At 41.3% G+C, this 12,757-nt stretch overlaps 1 protein-coding gene across 4 annotated transcripts in view; it reads right to left on the bottom strand.

The window, feature by feature from the left end:
- Window positions 1–12,757, bottom strand: part of FRAS1 (Fraser extracellular matrix complex subunit 1) — a 428,720-nt gene that overhangs the window by 29,317 nt on the left and 386,646 nt on the right. For all 4 annotated transcript variants that reach the window (XM_045857864.1, XM_045857867.1, XM_045857865.1 and 1 more), the window contains 6 exons: window positions 12,136–12,292; window positions 10,199–10,399; window positions 8,268–8,455; window positions 6,862–7,137; window positions 3,848–4,080; window positions 1,389–1,549 (listed from right to left, as the gene is read on the bottom strand). In XM_045857864.1, the coding sequence (XP_045713820.1) occupies window positions 1,389–1,549; window positions 3,848–4,080; window positions 6,862–7,137; window positions 8,268–8,455; window positions 10,199–10,399; window positions 12,136–12,292 (1,216 nt within the window). The remainder of the gene's footprint in view (window positions 1–1,388; window positions 1,550–3,847; window positions 4,081–6,861; window positions 7,138–8,267; window positions 8,456–10,198; window positions 10,400–12,135; window positions 12,293–12,757) is intronic.

Here is a 12,757-nt window from a genome sequence, read left to right as displayed (position 1 = left end):
ATGCTTTTCTATCTTCAAAAACACTGTTGAAAGATTCATCAGTTCGGAAGGGAAGAAGGGAACACTTAAGGAGCACTTGCTAAGGTAAATGGAAACAGACAGGATTGTTTGTACAGCAAAGGATCTTGACACGTGTGCTGCAGGAAAGCCCCCACCTTGGCTGTCAGCTCCTCCAGGGCTGCACGGGCTGCAGAGCGGCTCGGCCCGAGATCACGCCCTAGCTGGGGCAGCCGGCACCCAGAGACAGAGCCAGAGAGGCAGGGTAGAGAGGTCTGTCCCTTGGGGCTGACAGTGAGACAGGTCTGATGGGTGAGCTCTCTCCAGAGCTCCGTGGAGACTTGCTCAAGGCTTTATCAGGTTGCACTGTTGTATGACTTCTCCCTACACCAACCCTGCCTCCTCCCCTTCCCTTTCACATAGGGTGATCCCTAGTAAACACCCTGGCCCTCGACTCCATTTCTGCTCCCGCTCCTGGATGAACCCATCCTATAACCTGCAACATCGGCACTTGAGCTTTCTGAAGATGCTGCGATAATGAGGTTTTTGGGCACAGATCCAAACATGCTCACTGTAGAGGAGAAAAAGAGCACAGATTTACCCTGGTCGACATTTTAAAAATGCCAACACATTTAAGTCAGTCAAAGAAAGACAAATACCAAATGATTTCACTTCTATGTGGAATCTAATGAACAATATAAATGAAAACAAAACAAAACAAAACAAAACAGGAACAGAGTCATAGATCCAGAGAACAGACTGGTGGTTGCCAGAGTGGGGAGGGTTTGAGGGACTGGGTGGAAAAGATGAAGGGATGGAGAGGTACAAATTGGTCGTTACAGAATAGTCACAATATAAAGTACAGCATAGGGAATATAGTCAGTAACACTGTAATAACCACATGTGGTGTCAGATGGGTACTGGAAATGTGGGGGGAACACTCTGTAAAGTATATGATTGTCTAACCACTATGCTATACACCTGAAGCTAATAAAAATATTATCAAATATAAACTGTACTTGAAAAAATTAAAATAATTTTAAAAAGATAAAAATGCTAATGCATTTAATTATCACCTTCATTGGAATCAATTATTTCATCATGTTATAGATGAGAAAAGAATGGCTGGGGAGTGCAGCTATTTCCTTTCAGTTGTGTAGATAATGGACTAAGGATCTAAACCTAAGTCAGTTTGGTTCCAAAGTCCTTGTTTTTCCCTGTTGAGGTCATTGTCTGAGCTGCTTAGGTTGGGCGGCCTGCTAAGAAGGAAATCTGCTAGCCATGCAGATCATGGGGGTGGGAACCCATGAAAAGCAGGGGTCACCTGGCCATATCCCATATCTTGCTGGGCTGCTCGGGAATGGGACGCCAGCACAGAACTCATCCCTCACCTGCAATGCCTCTGAGATCACGGGTGGTGACGAGGTTGGAGCAGACGTGCTGGTGTCTGTAGATGGACTCAGAGAGGAGGAAATGCAAGTTGTGCAAGGGCATGGTGGAAATGAGGGGCAGCATTCCATCCTGGTGTGGGATCTGCACTGAGATGTGGATTCTGGGGGAAAAAGGCAGAAATGAATGCTTAGGTACAGACCATAAACCACTCAGAGGGTACATTTCTTTCTCAAAACCCACTTTGTCTGAACCAGTGAATTTACCAATTTTTTTGTTCCCTAAAGCTTTTCATGTTGCAAGATTTCTCTCTGAACATGAGGGTGTGTTGTACGTGTAGTGTTGCTTTTTCTCCTAAGGGATCCCTCAGACTCAGGACAATCAAGAATCATAGATTTTTGTTGTTCTATACAAGGAAAGATAATGTTGCAACCACATGTTACTGGAAAGCTTTCTCTTGCTTTAAATGGAAGCTCTGTTCCCTCATGAACTAAAGCCGAGTGACAGATACAGGTGCTGCTCCCTTCTCTGTCACAGTGAGGGTGTGGAGGTTGGGTAGGGTCAACACTCCTATTTTTTTTAATGAAAGACATCATTGAGCTCCTAAATGCTAAGGTCGTTATCCCCATCCAGGAACATAACTTAGAAATAGTAATATCCCACCGCTCACACTGTCCTTCCCCAGATGAAAGAACCTCCCTCTCTTCAATGGCCTCAATCTGAAATGCGTTCTCCCCTGATCTGCTGGATTGCCCAAAAAGTTCGTTTGTTTTTTTCTGTAGGATGGCTCCACTAGTGCTTAGTTGTCTTTAACTTCATTTGAAACAAGTTTGTTTGATTGTATTGTGACAGCTGTCATATCAGCTTCCATTAAACAAAAAAATTATCAAAATTGGTGAATTGTTGTGCAGCCATTTTAATATTGAAGATAGAAGAAAACATGCAGCATTCAGTGTATTATGCTTTATTATTTCAAGAAATAATTTCAAGAAACAACTGAAATGCAAAAAAAAAAGATTTGTGTGGCATAAGGAGAAGGTGCTGTGACTGATTGAATGTATCAAATGTGGTTTGCAAAGTTTCTTGGTACCATTGACATGTTGGCCAAATAATTCTTTGCTGTGGGGCCGCCTTATACACTGGAAGATGTTGAGCAGCACCCCTGGCCTCTCCCCACTAGAAGCCAATGGTGGGAGATAGCTGACATACTCAAAATATTCAAATCAATAAAGTTATTGGTGAAAATGAAAAATGTGTCTTTTATTTTATGGAAAAAAACTAAATGGACTTTTTGATCCATGCAATGCATTCCTCAGCATCTAAGCGCTTTTATATCAGAAAATCTGTAACTTATTTATATTGAGTGCTATTTTGTGTATGTTTTCATACTCTTTACATTGCCTCCCCACTCTGAGGACCAGAACCATGTCTTGCACTTCTTTTGTTTCGCTAGAGGACATAATTTATAATTCTAAATAAAATATAAGCTTAATAAATATCGGTTGAGACTGTACCACAATGGAACTGTACTTATAGTCTGCATTTTTTCATTGTTTAAGTTTACATTTTTGGAATATTTATTGAGGCGCATTTTGAGTTTTTACAGCTTATTTCTGGGAGCAAAGACCCACGTTTATAAAAGCAATTAGAATTTTGGGACATGAAGAGGATGACTCTTTTGCTATGAAGGGGTCAACAGTGCTCTGGGTATTTCCATTATTGCTTTTTAAACAAAGGTAGATTTTATTCTGTTAGAATGTAAGAAAGACTTGCATATTTATTCAAATCTGTTCTTTCCATGAAAATGAACCCCTTTCTCTGAATTCAGTTGCTCATAAAGGCACACATATAAATATTATGAGGTTTAATGAATGAAGGCATATAATATATATGAATTCTTTTTCTTTTGCTATGCAAAAATAAAAGTATTTATCTTCCACCAAAATAATGGTGGCATGGGGAAATATACAAGCACATCTGTCCTCTGACATGTCAAGAAGCACTGTTCTAGGTACAGGGGATACAAACTAAATAGTCATGGTCCCTGCCCTCACCTTCAGTCATGGGGACTGAGACAGAATGAGGATCATAATGCTCTGAAAGAGGAACATGGATGCCAGAAGAGCTGGAAGAAGGAGGTTCCTTTGTTTAAGGACCTCCGTACGAAGGACCTTCGTTCCAGCTGAAAGAGTTGGAAGACCTGGGGAGGTCACAGTGATTCTCTGTCAGGGTGGGAGGACTGGAAGGGAAAAATGACAGGATGAGAGAAATGAGGTTAGGATGGGCAAGGGGCCAGGTCTTAGGGGGCCTTTGAAGAAGTTAGCCTTTTACTGGAGCATGCATTGTCACTCTACCTATTCTGCTGAAGCATCACGCACAGACCTGCCCTGTCTACTAGACACACACAGAAGAGCTGAGATTCACTCCACCCTTTCACTGAGGAAGGTACCTCCAGTCTGACCTGTTTGGATGCTCCTTGTGTTTGACATCCAGATATTTCAAGGTTGCGATGAAAGACTGAGCCTGGAAGCCTCTCGCTGTCCCAGCCACCACTGGGGTGTGGCAGATAGCACTGTCTGTTCCGATGGTAACAATGTTGCTCCGTAAGGGGGTCCCCACATGACCCACCTTGTCTACAGCCTTTGCCACACAACGCACATGGAACCTGCGGCTGAAGTAAATGCTATCCAGGACCTACCAGGAAGAATAAAACATCTCAGACATATGTATACTACTCAAACAACTCCTTAAAATGCATCTTCTGGATGTTACGACACAACCAATTCCTGGTACAAGATAATCTGTGAAGACAATCTATTATTATCCATCCATCTACTCATCCATCCACCCATCCATCCACCCATCCACCATGTAAGTATTGATTTCCTAAGAGGGACCAGGCACTATGGACTTAAAGCCTAAGTCAGTAAGTCAGACAATGAGCAAACAGACACATGCGAAGCAATAGCCCAGAGGTGACTGGTTACCAGTGACAGTACTGCTCTCTTTGTATTATGTGTTAGGTTCACCATAAGGACCACTCAACTGGTTTTTGCCCTTCTAGCAAGAGTCATTGGCCTCCAAGTCAATTTTGTTGAGGGCATGGTGTCAGGAGAGATGCTTCTTTCCCAGGAGTTACTATTTGTCTTTGTTTCTTACTGCTTTCCCTCCTCCAACCCCCACTTAAGGACCACACACATTGCAAGAGTTACAATAACATGCAGGCTTGAAGCTGAGAACTTGGCTTCTGACACCTACTAGACTTTGAAGGTCTTTCTACAGATTCTTTTATGCTCCCAGACATAGAGAAGCTGTGAAAGTGCTTAACTCAATCTATGCAGAAGCAACGGGAGGTCTCCAATACTCTTTAGGTTAGAGAAGCAAATAACAGGAATAATTAATTAGTAGTACTGTGTGCCATAGACCTCCCACAAAGCAAACCTACAAACTTATAAATTCTACCCATGGAAACAACGTTCACTGAAGTCTATGAAAATTTAAAGAAGATTCTTCTATTAAAATTTTTAACAAGCTGCCAAGACTTTATTTATTTATTTATACATGAACTTAGTTCAGAAGGGATTTAAGGCATCTTACAAAAATGCATAAAATACAATGATGTGAAATAACTAATTGAGGAAATACAGATAGAGTGAAGGACACTGGGGTAAAAGTATTAGTCATCACTTCATTGCAAGAAGGAAAACTGAAATATAAAGTAAAGTTATAAACGTGGTACCTGTTAAAAATGTGTATTTGGCTCAGGTCAGACCAAATTCACTTCATGGTTTTGTTGAATGGAGAATTAGACACTTAAACAATATGCTGTTAAGGCTTGCTATTTAAAGTTTTTAATAATACAGAGGATATTTTAAATTTGAGTTTGGCTATGTTGCAAAAGACTTAACCTTCTATCCTTTCTGAACAGGCCACACCAAAGCAATGGCCGTTGAGTGACCCTGCTTTATCCAAAGCCCCCTATCTGTGTCTAACAGCTTCCTCCACTATCATCTTATCAAAGTGATGTGCTTATTTTTTTTAATCCTAACCTGAGTACCTTTTTTTTTCCATTGCTTTTTAGAGAGAGAGGGGAAGGGAGAAAGACACATTGATATAAGACTGAAGCATCAACTAGTAGCCTCCCGGATACTCTTGGTCTGGGGGTCACTCCAGTACATACATGCCTGGACTGGGTATTGGGGGTCGAGGATCGAACCTGCAACCTAACTTTGTGCCCAGACTGGGAATCGAACCTGCCACCTTTCAGTTATGGGATGATGCTCCAACCAAGTGAGCCATACCAGCCAGAGTGAAGTGATGTACTTATTAAAGTGAGAACCAACTAGGAAAAATTTAGATAAATGCAGTCTGAAACAAATCTCTAATTTCCAAAATTATTAAGTGTACTAATTTCAATGAAAAATCAGAGTGCTTACTATGTGCCAGATATTGGGCTGAGCCTGTATCTCCCTGATTTCAGCTTTTTCTGAAGAGGATGAACTTGCTGGTGTGACCAGCAGTCCCTGGAGCACACTGCTGCCCAGGCCTTGGAAAACCTTCGCTGCCCACTGCTTTCTGGCTGTGGCAGAGGTATTGATCTGGTCTCCTAACACTCTGAGGACAGCAACGGCATTGTGAACCTCTTCCTTTCATGTTTTCCCACAGGACTTTGTAAAATGCTGATCACTCAGTAGAATTTTATCCTTTTGTTTAATAACTGGCCCCTACTATGTGTCATCAATGTGCAGACCACTTTGGAATATATAAATGTGGTAGAACAAGTTTACAGCTTACTACTTATTGAATGCATGGACAAAAAGTAATCATCAATTGTACTTACCCGGAACCTTGGACTTATTATGCTATTTATAGGTCACTTTTTAAAAAAGATTTTATTTACTTATTTTAGAGGGAAGGGAAGGAAGGGAGAAAGAGAGAGATAGAAACATCTATGTGCATCTATGTGCATAGATGTTTCCTCTCACATACCCCCAGCTGGTGCCCTGGCTCGCAACCCAGGCATGTGCCCTGACCGGGGATTGAACCAGCAACTTCTTGGTTCACAGGCCAGCACTCAATCCACTGAGCCACACCAGCCAGAGCATAGATCACTTTTATACTTGATTTGTCAATGACCTTTTCAATTGGCTAAGCGAAAGAGAGGTGATTTTGATTTTTCAGATCAGGAAACTGAGACTCAGAGAGGTTAAGTAACCTCTTAACATCACAAAGTTAAAACCAGGCAGAAGATTTGTCAACAGGTTGCCCGAGTACTAGCTTAGTTTTTTCTACTACACTATATTACCTTCCTTATATGTAAGAATAAAAAGACTGTTTGTACTGTGCATACCTGCTCATTTGTTAATTTTATTCTACATGGCACACATGGACCTCAAGGGGTCTGACAGAGTGGGAGTGACAAACAGAAGTACCAGTTCTCTCCCTACAGAACCAGGCCCAGACCCCCAGACCTACCATGTGGTTGACGCTGGTGAATGGTGTGTTGTCAGTGATGGTCTCAAAGGGAGACCGGGCCCCATTGCCATCAGTGGGGGCAGCCACTTCCCAGCTGAACTGCACAGATGTCTGGTTGATGCCAGCCTCGCTGCAGCGCTCCCTCGTGACAGCATACCTAGGGAAATGAGGGTCACAGGGGGTGACACAGACCAGCGGGTAGCCTGGGGAGGGGGACTTCTTGACTCCTTCCTTGGCAACCTCTTCCACATGGTCATAGTCTGCAAGTGTGACAACCTGCAAAGGACAACAAAGCTTCAGTGTGGGTTTGGTGTCGGGAAGGTCAGAGAACTAAGGCTTCACAAGAGTCACAAGATCACTTAACTCCCTGGGATTCTTGAAAATAAAACAGAAGTTTACAATGCTTTTTGAGGCATCCATAAAAGATACTGCAGACCTTAGGCAGTGGAGAACATCCTTTTACTACCCAGCTAAAAGCTTTATTATCTCATTAGTACTATTCTTAAATAAGAGCTCTATCACTCACATGAAAAATACTTTTATTTTCCTGCACACTGTAACCAAAGCTATATCATGAACTGCAGTTACTAGTTTAAGGTTGTATTAAATTGTTAATGGTAAGCAGTAGCACATTTGGCAAAATAAAAGTAAATAATGGTAGTATAGTTCTTCCACAGTCATACGAGAGATGCATTTTGAAATGATCCTTCTAGAATATGAGACTAGTCAGGGGAGGTTAGAAGACTCATTCCGACTGCTTCATTATTATGGGTTGAAATCCCTTTGACAACCTCTGGTCATTTTCTTCCTAATTGTAAAGTCAGTGCATTCATTCCATACATCCCCAAATTGGGAATCACAGTACTGCCTTTCTGCAGACACTTAATTCTATGTGTGTGGCCAGTATGTAGAATAATAGATATGGGGTGGTATTACTTTTTTTTTTTTAAAAAACTCTTCTAGGTCCTACCCAAAGAAGTGAGAAGTTCAACTGCACTGCATTGTACTTTCTGTTTTTATCAGACTAAGTAATGGACATGGTTTGGTCTTACACTTAGGTTGGAAAGAATTTCTCATCCTCTGCACTACTGATATTTGTGCCAAATAATTCTTTGTCATTGGAGCTGAACTGGGCATTGTAGGACGTTTAGTAGCACCTCTGGCTTCTACCCACTATATTCTAGTAGTACCTAGTAAGACAGTCATAACAACTAAAACTGTCACCAGAGATTGCCAAATGTTCTGTGGAGTTGGTGGTGGAGGGTGGGGGCATCACAGGGTAGTGGTTCCCATTGGAGAACCACTGTGTTAGAGGAACAAAGAGGCATAGAGTGCCAGAAATCCTACTTATGTTAAGTTCTCATCTACCGGTCACTAAGACATAAACCAGGGGTCAAGTAACTCACAATGGGTGGTGCTGGCAGTATGAGACTCCCTGCTGCCTCCTGGTCGAGAATTGTCACTGTGGCTGTGGTCACTTCACCAAGAACTGCTTCCACTGGGTCATCTGGTCCAAGGACAACGGAGAAAGATTCATGCCATTCCCGGTCTTCATTGGACAGGATCTCGACTTTAAAAAAGATATGATCCACGCCTTCGCCAAGGACAGAACACAAGGACAGCAGAGATCCTCGTTAGGTGACATACCTAACACGAGCCTTCATACATTTAAATAGTCCCTTTCCTTTCAGAGGTTTTCTATGAATGCAGTGGCTGCTGATCACACTGGCCCCATCTCAAATGGGGGACTCTGTTTTACAGACACAATTCCACCGCTGGTAGAAGCTCAATATTGCAGGTTTACTATTCGACACCATATGAGGATTAATGGTCCCTGCCTGACACTAGCTGGCAGTAATAAAAATCTATGATCCAAAATACACTCCACCTTGGCACGAGGGTTTTTTTGCTTAATTTTTCTTCCCCTTTACACTTAGGCATGGGCGCCTGTGTGGCTGTGAGTGCTTGCATGCAGACACCCTTCAAAGCTGTCTCCCAAGAAGCAATAAATAATAGCTCAAGGGCTGCCTACCAGGCCAATCTCCACAAAGCTGAGAATGTGGTTGGCCTTACAGGGGGAGGGTTAGAGTCTTAGAAACTCCCTTCCTTTTCCTAAAATGATTCTCTGAAGTTGCAAATTTCCCTGGCAGTAAAGTTCCCTTCCTCATCTACGGACATTTGGGCTCATTACTTCTAAGACCTATATCTCCCTCAGATCCTTATGTAGCAAGTGAGAAAGTAAAGACACTGGGAAGGGAAATCCTCGTGCAGATGTGGAGGAAGGGCGAGCAGCTTCCCAGCAAACACCAACCAGACACACAAAGGACGGAGCTGGAAGCACTTTAAAGCTCCAGGGTGGAGAGAGACCCCAAAACTCACTTTTGAGGGAGTCATTTTCTCCCTCCACTTGCCAAGGCATCTCTGAAAAGCCCTTATAAAACTGTTGCCCACTCCTGGCTACCTTACAAATGGTGCTATCATCTACTGTAGCCTTTTTACCTCACACTGCTCCAGAAAGTTCTGTGAAAAAACCTATCATACAAATCAACCCCTTCTCTGTCTCACTCCTCCCATGAAATTAATACATCAGACAACTAAACAGCTAGTTTTGACTTCGATCCCATCTTTCTCTGTTCTCTGACTTGTTTCCATAGCTCTCTGTGGATAAACCTTCTTTTGAAACTCCATAACAGGGTACCCTATTTCCTAGTAGATGTCAAACCACTTAAGTACCGAGACTGTACCTTCTGGATTTTAGTAACCCCAGCCTCAAGGGTCCAGCACAGTGGTTTGTACCAATGTTTGTTGAATGATGGCAGTCATGTACATTTTTTAAAAATCAAGTATTCCCATTGTTAAATCAAACTGTAGGCTAACAACAACAACAACAATCCTTTAACATTTTAAAAACTTATTGATTTGACAGAGAGTGTAAGAAAAAGTGAGCGAGAGAGAGGAACATTGATTTTATTGTTCCACTCACTTATGCATTCATTGGTTGATTCTTGTTTGTGCCCTGACTGGGAATCGAACCTGCAACCTTGGAGTATCAGAACAACACTCTAAATAACTGAGCTACATGGCCAGGGCCCAAAACCCTTTTAAATGAAGCAAAACGCCAAGATGTTCCAAAGTCAGTGGACTGTTTGTTTTTCAATGCCATTTTTACTAATTAAAAATTTTGAAGACTCCCACAACCTCAAATGTGTGCTTAAAAATACTTTATGCTATTAGGCTGTTTTCCTCTTTCATTTTTCTGTTCATTGCTTTCTTCCAATATGAGGTATCTGGTTCTCTATTGAATAAAACGCACAGATGGGGATGGGCATTCAGTTACCGGGACTGAACTTCAGGACGCGGCTCTTCGGGTAATAATCCACACCAGACTGGGCAGACCCATCCCGCGTGCTACAGCGGACCTTGGATGTCCTGTTCTGATCCCCTCTGCGGATCACCTTGATGTTCAGAATGGCCGTTGCATCTGGCCCCGAGGGTTCCCGGACTTGGTACGCAGCTTCTTCAAACTCAATGGTGGGGGCTGAGCAAACAGTCAGGAAAACAAGAGCGAATTGGCAAAGTACAAAAGATTCCAACTCCCGTGAAAAAAAAACACTTGCTATGACAAGAGGGAGTTTTCCACAGTTAATGACACAAAGACAAAATGGCTTACAGTTATGAAAATCAATCAGTATTTACCCTTAAGCAATACTTGGGAAAAAATTTATTTGGGATTTTGTAGAAGTCATTTCTCATAATTTCTTATTAAAAACAATACAGTGAGAAAAACATTTTTAAGGTCTCTGGAAGGCATGATGCCCACATTTCCATGTAGCACAACTCACAGAGTGTTTTAAAAATGTGCACAATATTTACCAAGGGACTGACAGTAAGCAACGGGTAAGTATCTATCAACTGATTGCATGAACCAACTCCTTTTCATTTATGATACATGAATTTCTACGGTTAATAATTTATCTCGTTTATATACGACTTCGATTTACCAAATCCATCCTTCATCTCTCGTCCTTCAGATCCTCCTTCCTGGTGCTCTCACCGCCCCCACCCTTAGCTTTTCCTCACGTCTCATAGGTTAGTTAGTTAAGAATGGGTCACTTCGTGACTGACTGCAACAATAGTTCAGGAACACAGGACTTCTGAACACAGTCGGGTCCACATACTATTGTCATTGCTAGGGTATGGGTAATAAATAATATGATGATGATTTTTACTAAAAATTTCAAAAATTATGCCTCTTTTTCCTATACATTCTATGGGGAAGGGCAAAGTGGTAGTGGTAGAAAGACTAAGATGAAAAAAATACAGAGCAATTACAAATTTTAAATATATAAAAAATATTCAGAAATTTCTAGAGTCTCTATTGTTCATTTACCTCTCGAAAAGTCAATTCTTTCTAAATGCAGAAAATAAGCCTCATTTGAGACTGCATAGTTTTTGTAGAAAGAATGTTCTTTGAAACTTAGGAGTGTCTTTGTAATACAATGTGAATTTGTTACCTCTCTGAGCTTCAGTCATTGGGTTTTCTGTGGGGCTGGGAGAGGTTCACTGCAGGATTTGAACCTGAGTTTCCTTGGGTAAAGGAGTAAATCACACCAAGACTAACTTTTATAATTTTACCCAACGTCCAAATTAGTCCCTGATTTTATATATATATGGCATGATTTTTGTTATACAGTAAATATTCAATAAAATTGCTATCACTATTTGTAATATCAGTACTCATTTACTCAATAAAAGATCTATTTTAATAAAACAATTATGTTTCAGTTTGGAACAGATTTTGTTTTCCCTGGTGCTTGGGTCTCTCTTTACTACCACCTGACAAAAGGATTTTATTTTTAGGTTAGTAGGCCAAGTCAATGAAAGAAAAGAAAAATGAGAAACAAGACACTTTTCTAGGAAGGTGCATGTCTAAATCAGTTCATTGGATTCAACTGATCCTGATTATATTTCCATTTCTGCTCCTGAACTGCAGTGACTTATATAGTTTTATTTTCTGCCTTAGTATCTCTGTCCTTGCCTTTAACCATACTCATTCTTTATCTCTTGGCAGTGTGGCAGGGAATAACGAGATTAAAAATACCTATAAATTTATCAGAGCTTTATAGAGGATGATCATTTGCTGCCAACATTTTAACTAAATACTGCAAGACTGTTATCAGTAGGTACTTTCAGCACTTTCATTTTTCAAAACACTTATAATTACATTATTAGTCATTGTAATGTACAGCGAGTGTACATTAGAGGAACAGTTACCATCTTCATCATTGGATATGGTGACGGTGGCCATGTTGTTCTTTCCCACTCTGGCTCCGCTCCAGTGGTTCCCGAGAGGATGGCCGAGGTAGACCCTGAACTGCTCCTCGGGCTCAAACATGGAGTCGTCATGGATAAAGACACTACAGTTCTTCATCTAGAGTCAAAGGCACAAGGAAGATTCGAATTTGCAGTGAGATATTAATAACTTGCTTTCTTTTCCTAGAAAATGATTTTGCTTCTTACAACATCAAAGAGTCAACACAAATTCAAAAGGATCCAAATTATTTAGTTTACAGAATAGAATGGTTATATTTAAGAGTTCCTGCCTGTGTGGGACCTACCTCTGCGTGGAGCCTTGAAGGAGAACATTCCAAACCATTCTGAATTACTGGTAATGGATTAGGAAAGAGAAGATCAAACAAAGAACCCACAAACGAGCATGGGTGGGATATTTGCAGGCTTCCCTGCATTTCGCCTGGCTGACCAGTACATTTGTACATGTTATGACAGGTAGATTTCTGATGTGGGGGTTTAACTTGTGGATCAGACACCCTAGAAAGCTGAACAATGCTCTTTTTCCATTGTAGAAATTGAATAGTCTTATAAAGAGCTTCAAAAG

Source organism: Phyllostomus hastatus, unplaced genomic scaffold (assembly GCF_019186645.2).
Source record: "Phyllostomus hastatus isolate PE091 unplaced genomic scaffold, TTU_PhHast_1.1 phas_scaffold_1674, whole genome shotgun sequence".
NCBI lineage: Eukaryota > Metazoa > Chordata > Mammalia > Chiroptera > Phyllostomidae > Phyllostomus > Phyllostomus hastatus.
Note: the sequence above shows the minus strand (reverse complement) of the source record. Positions and strands in the feature narration are given on the sequence as shown.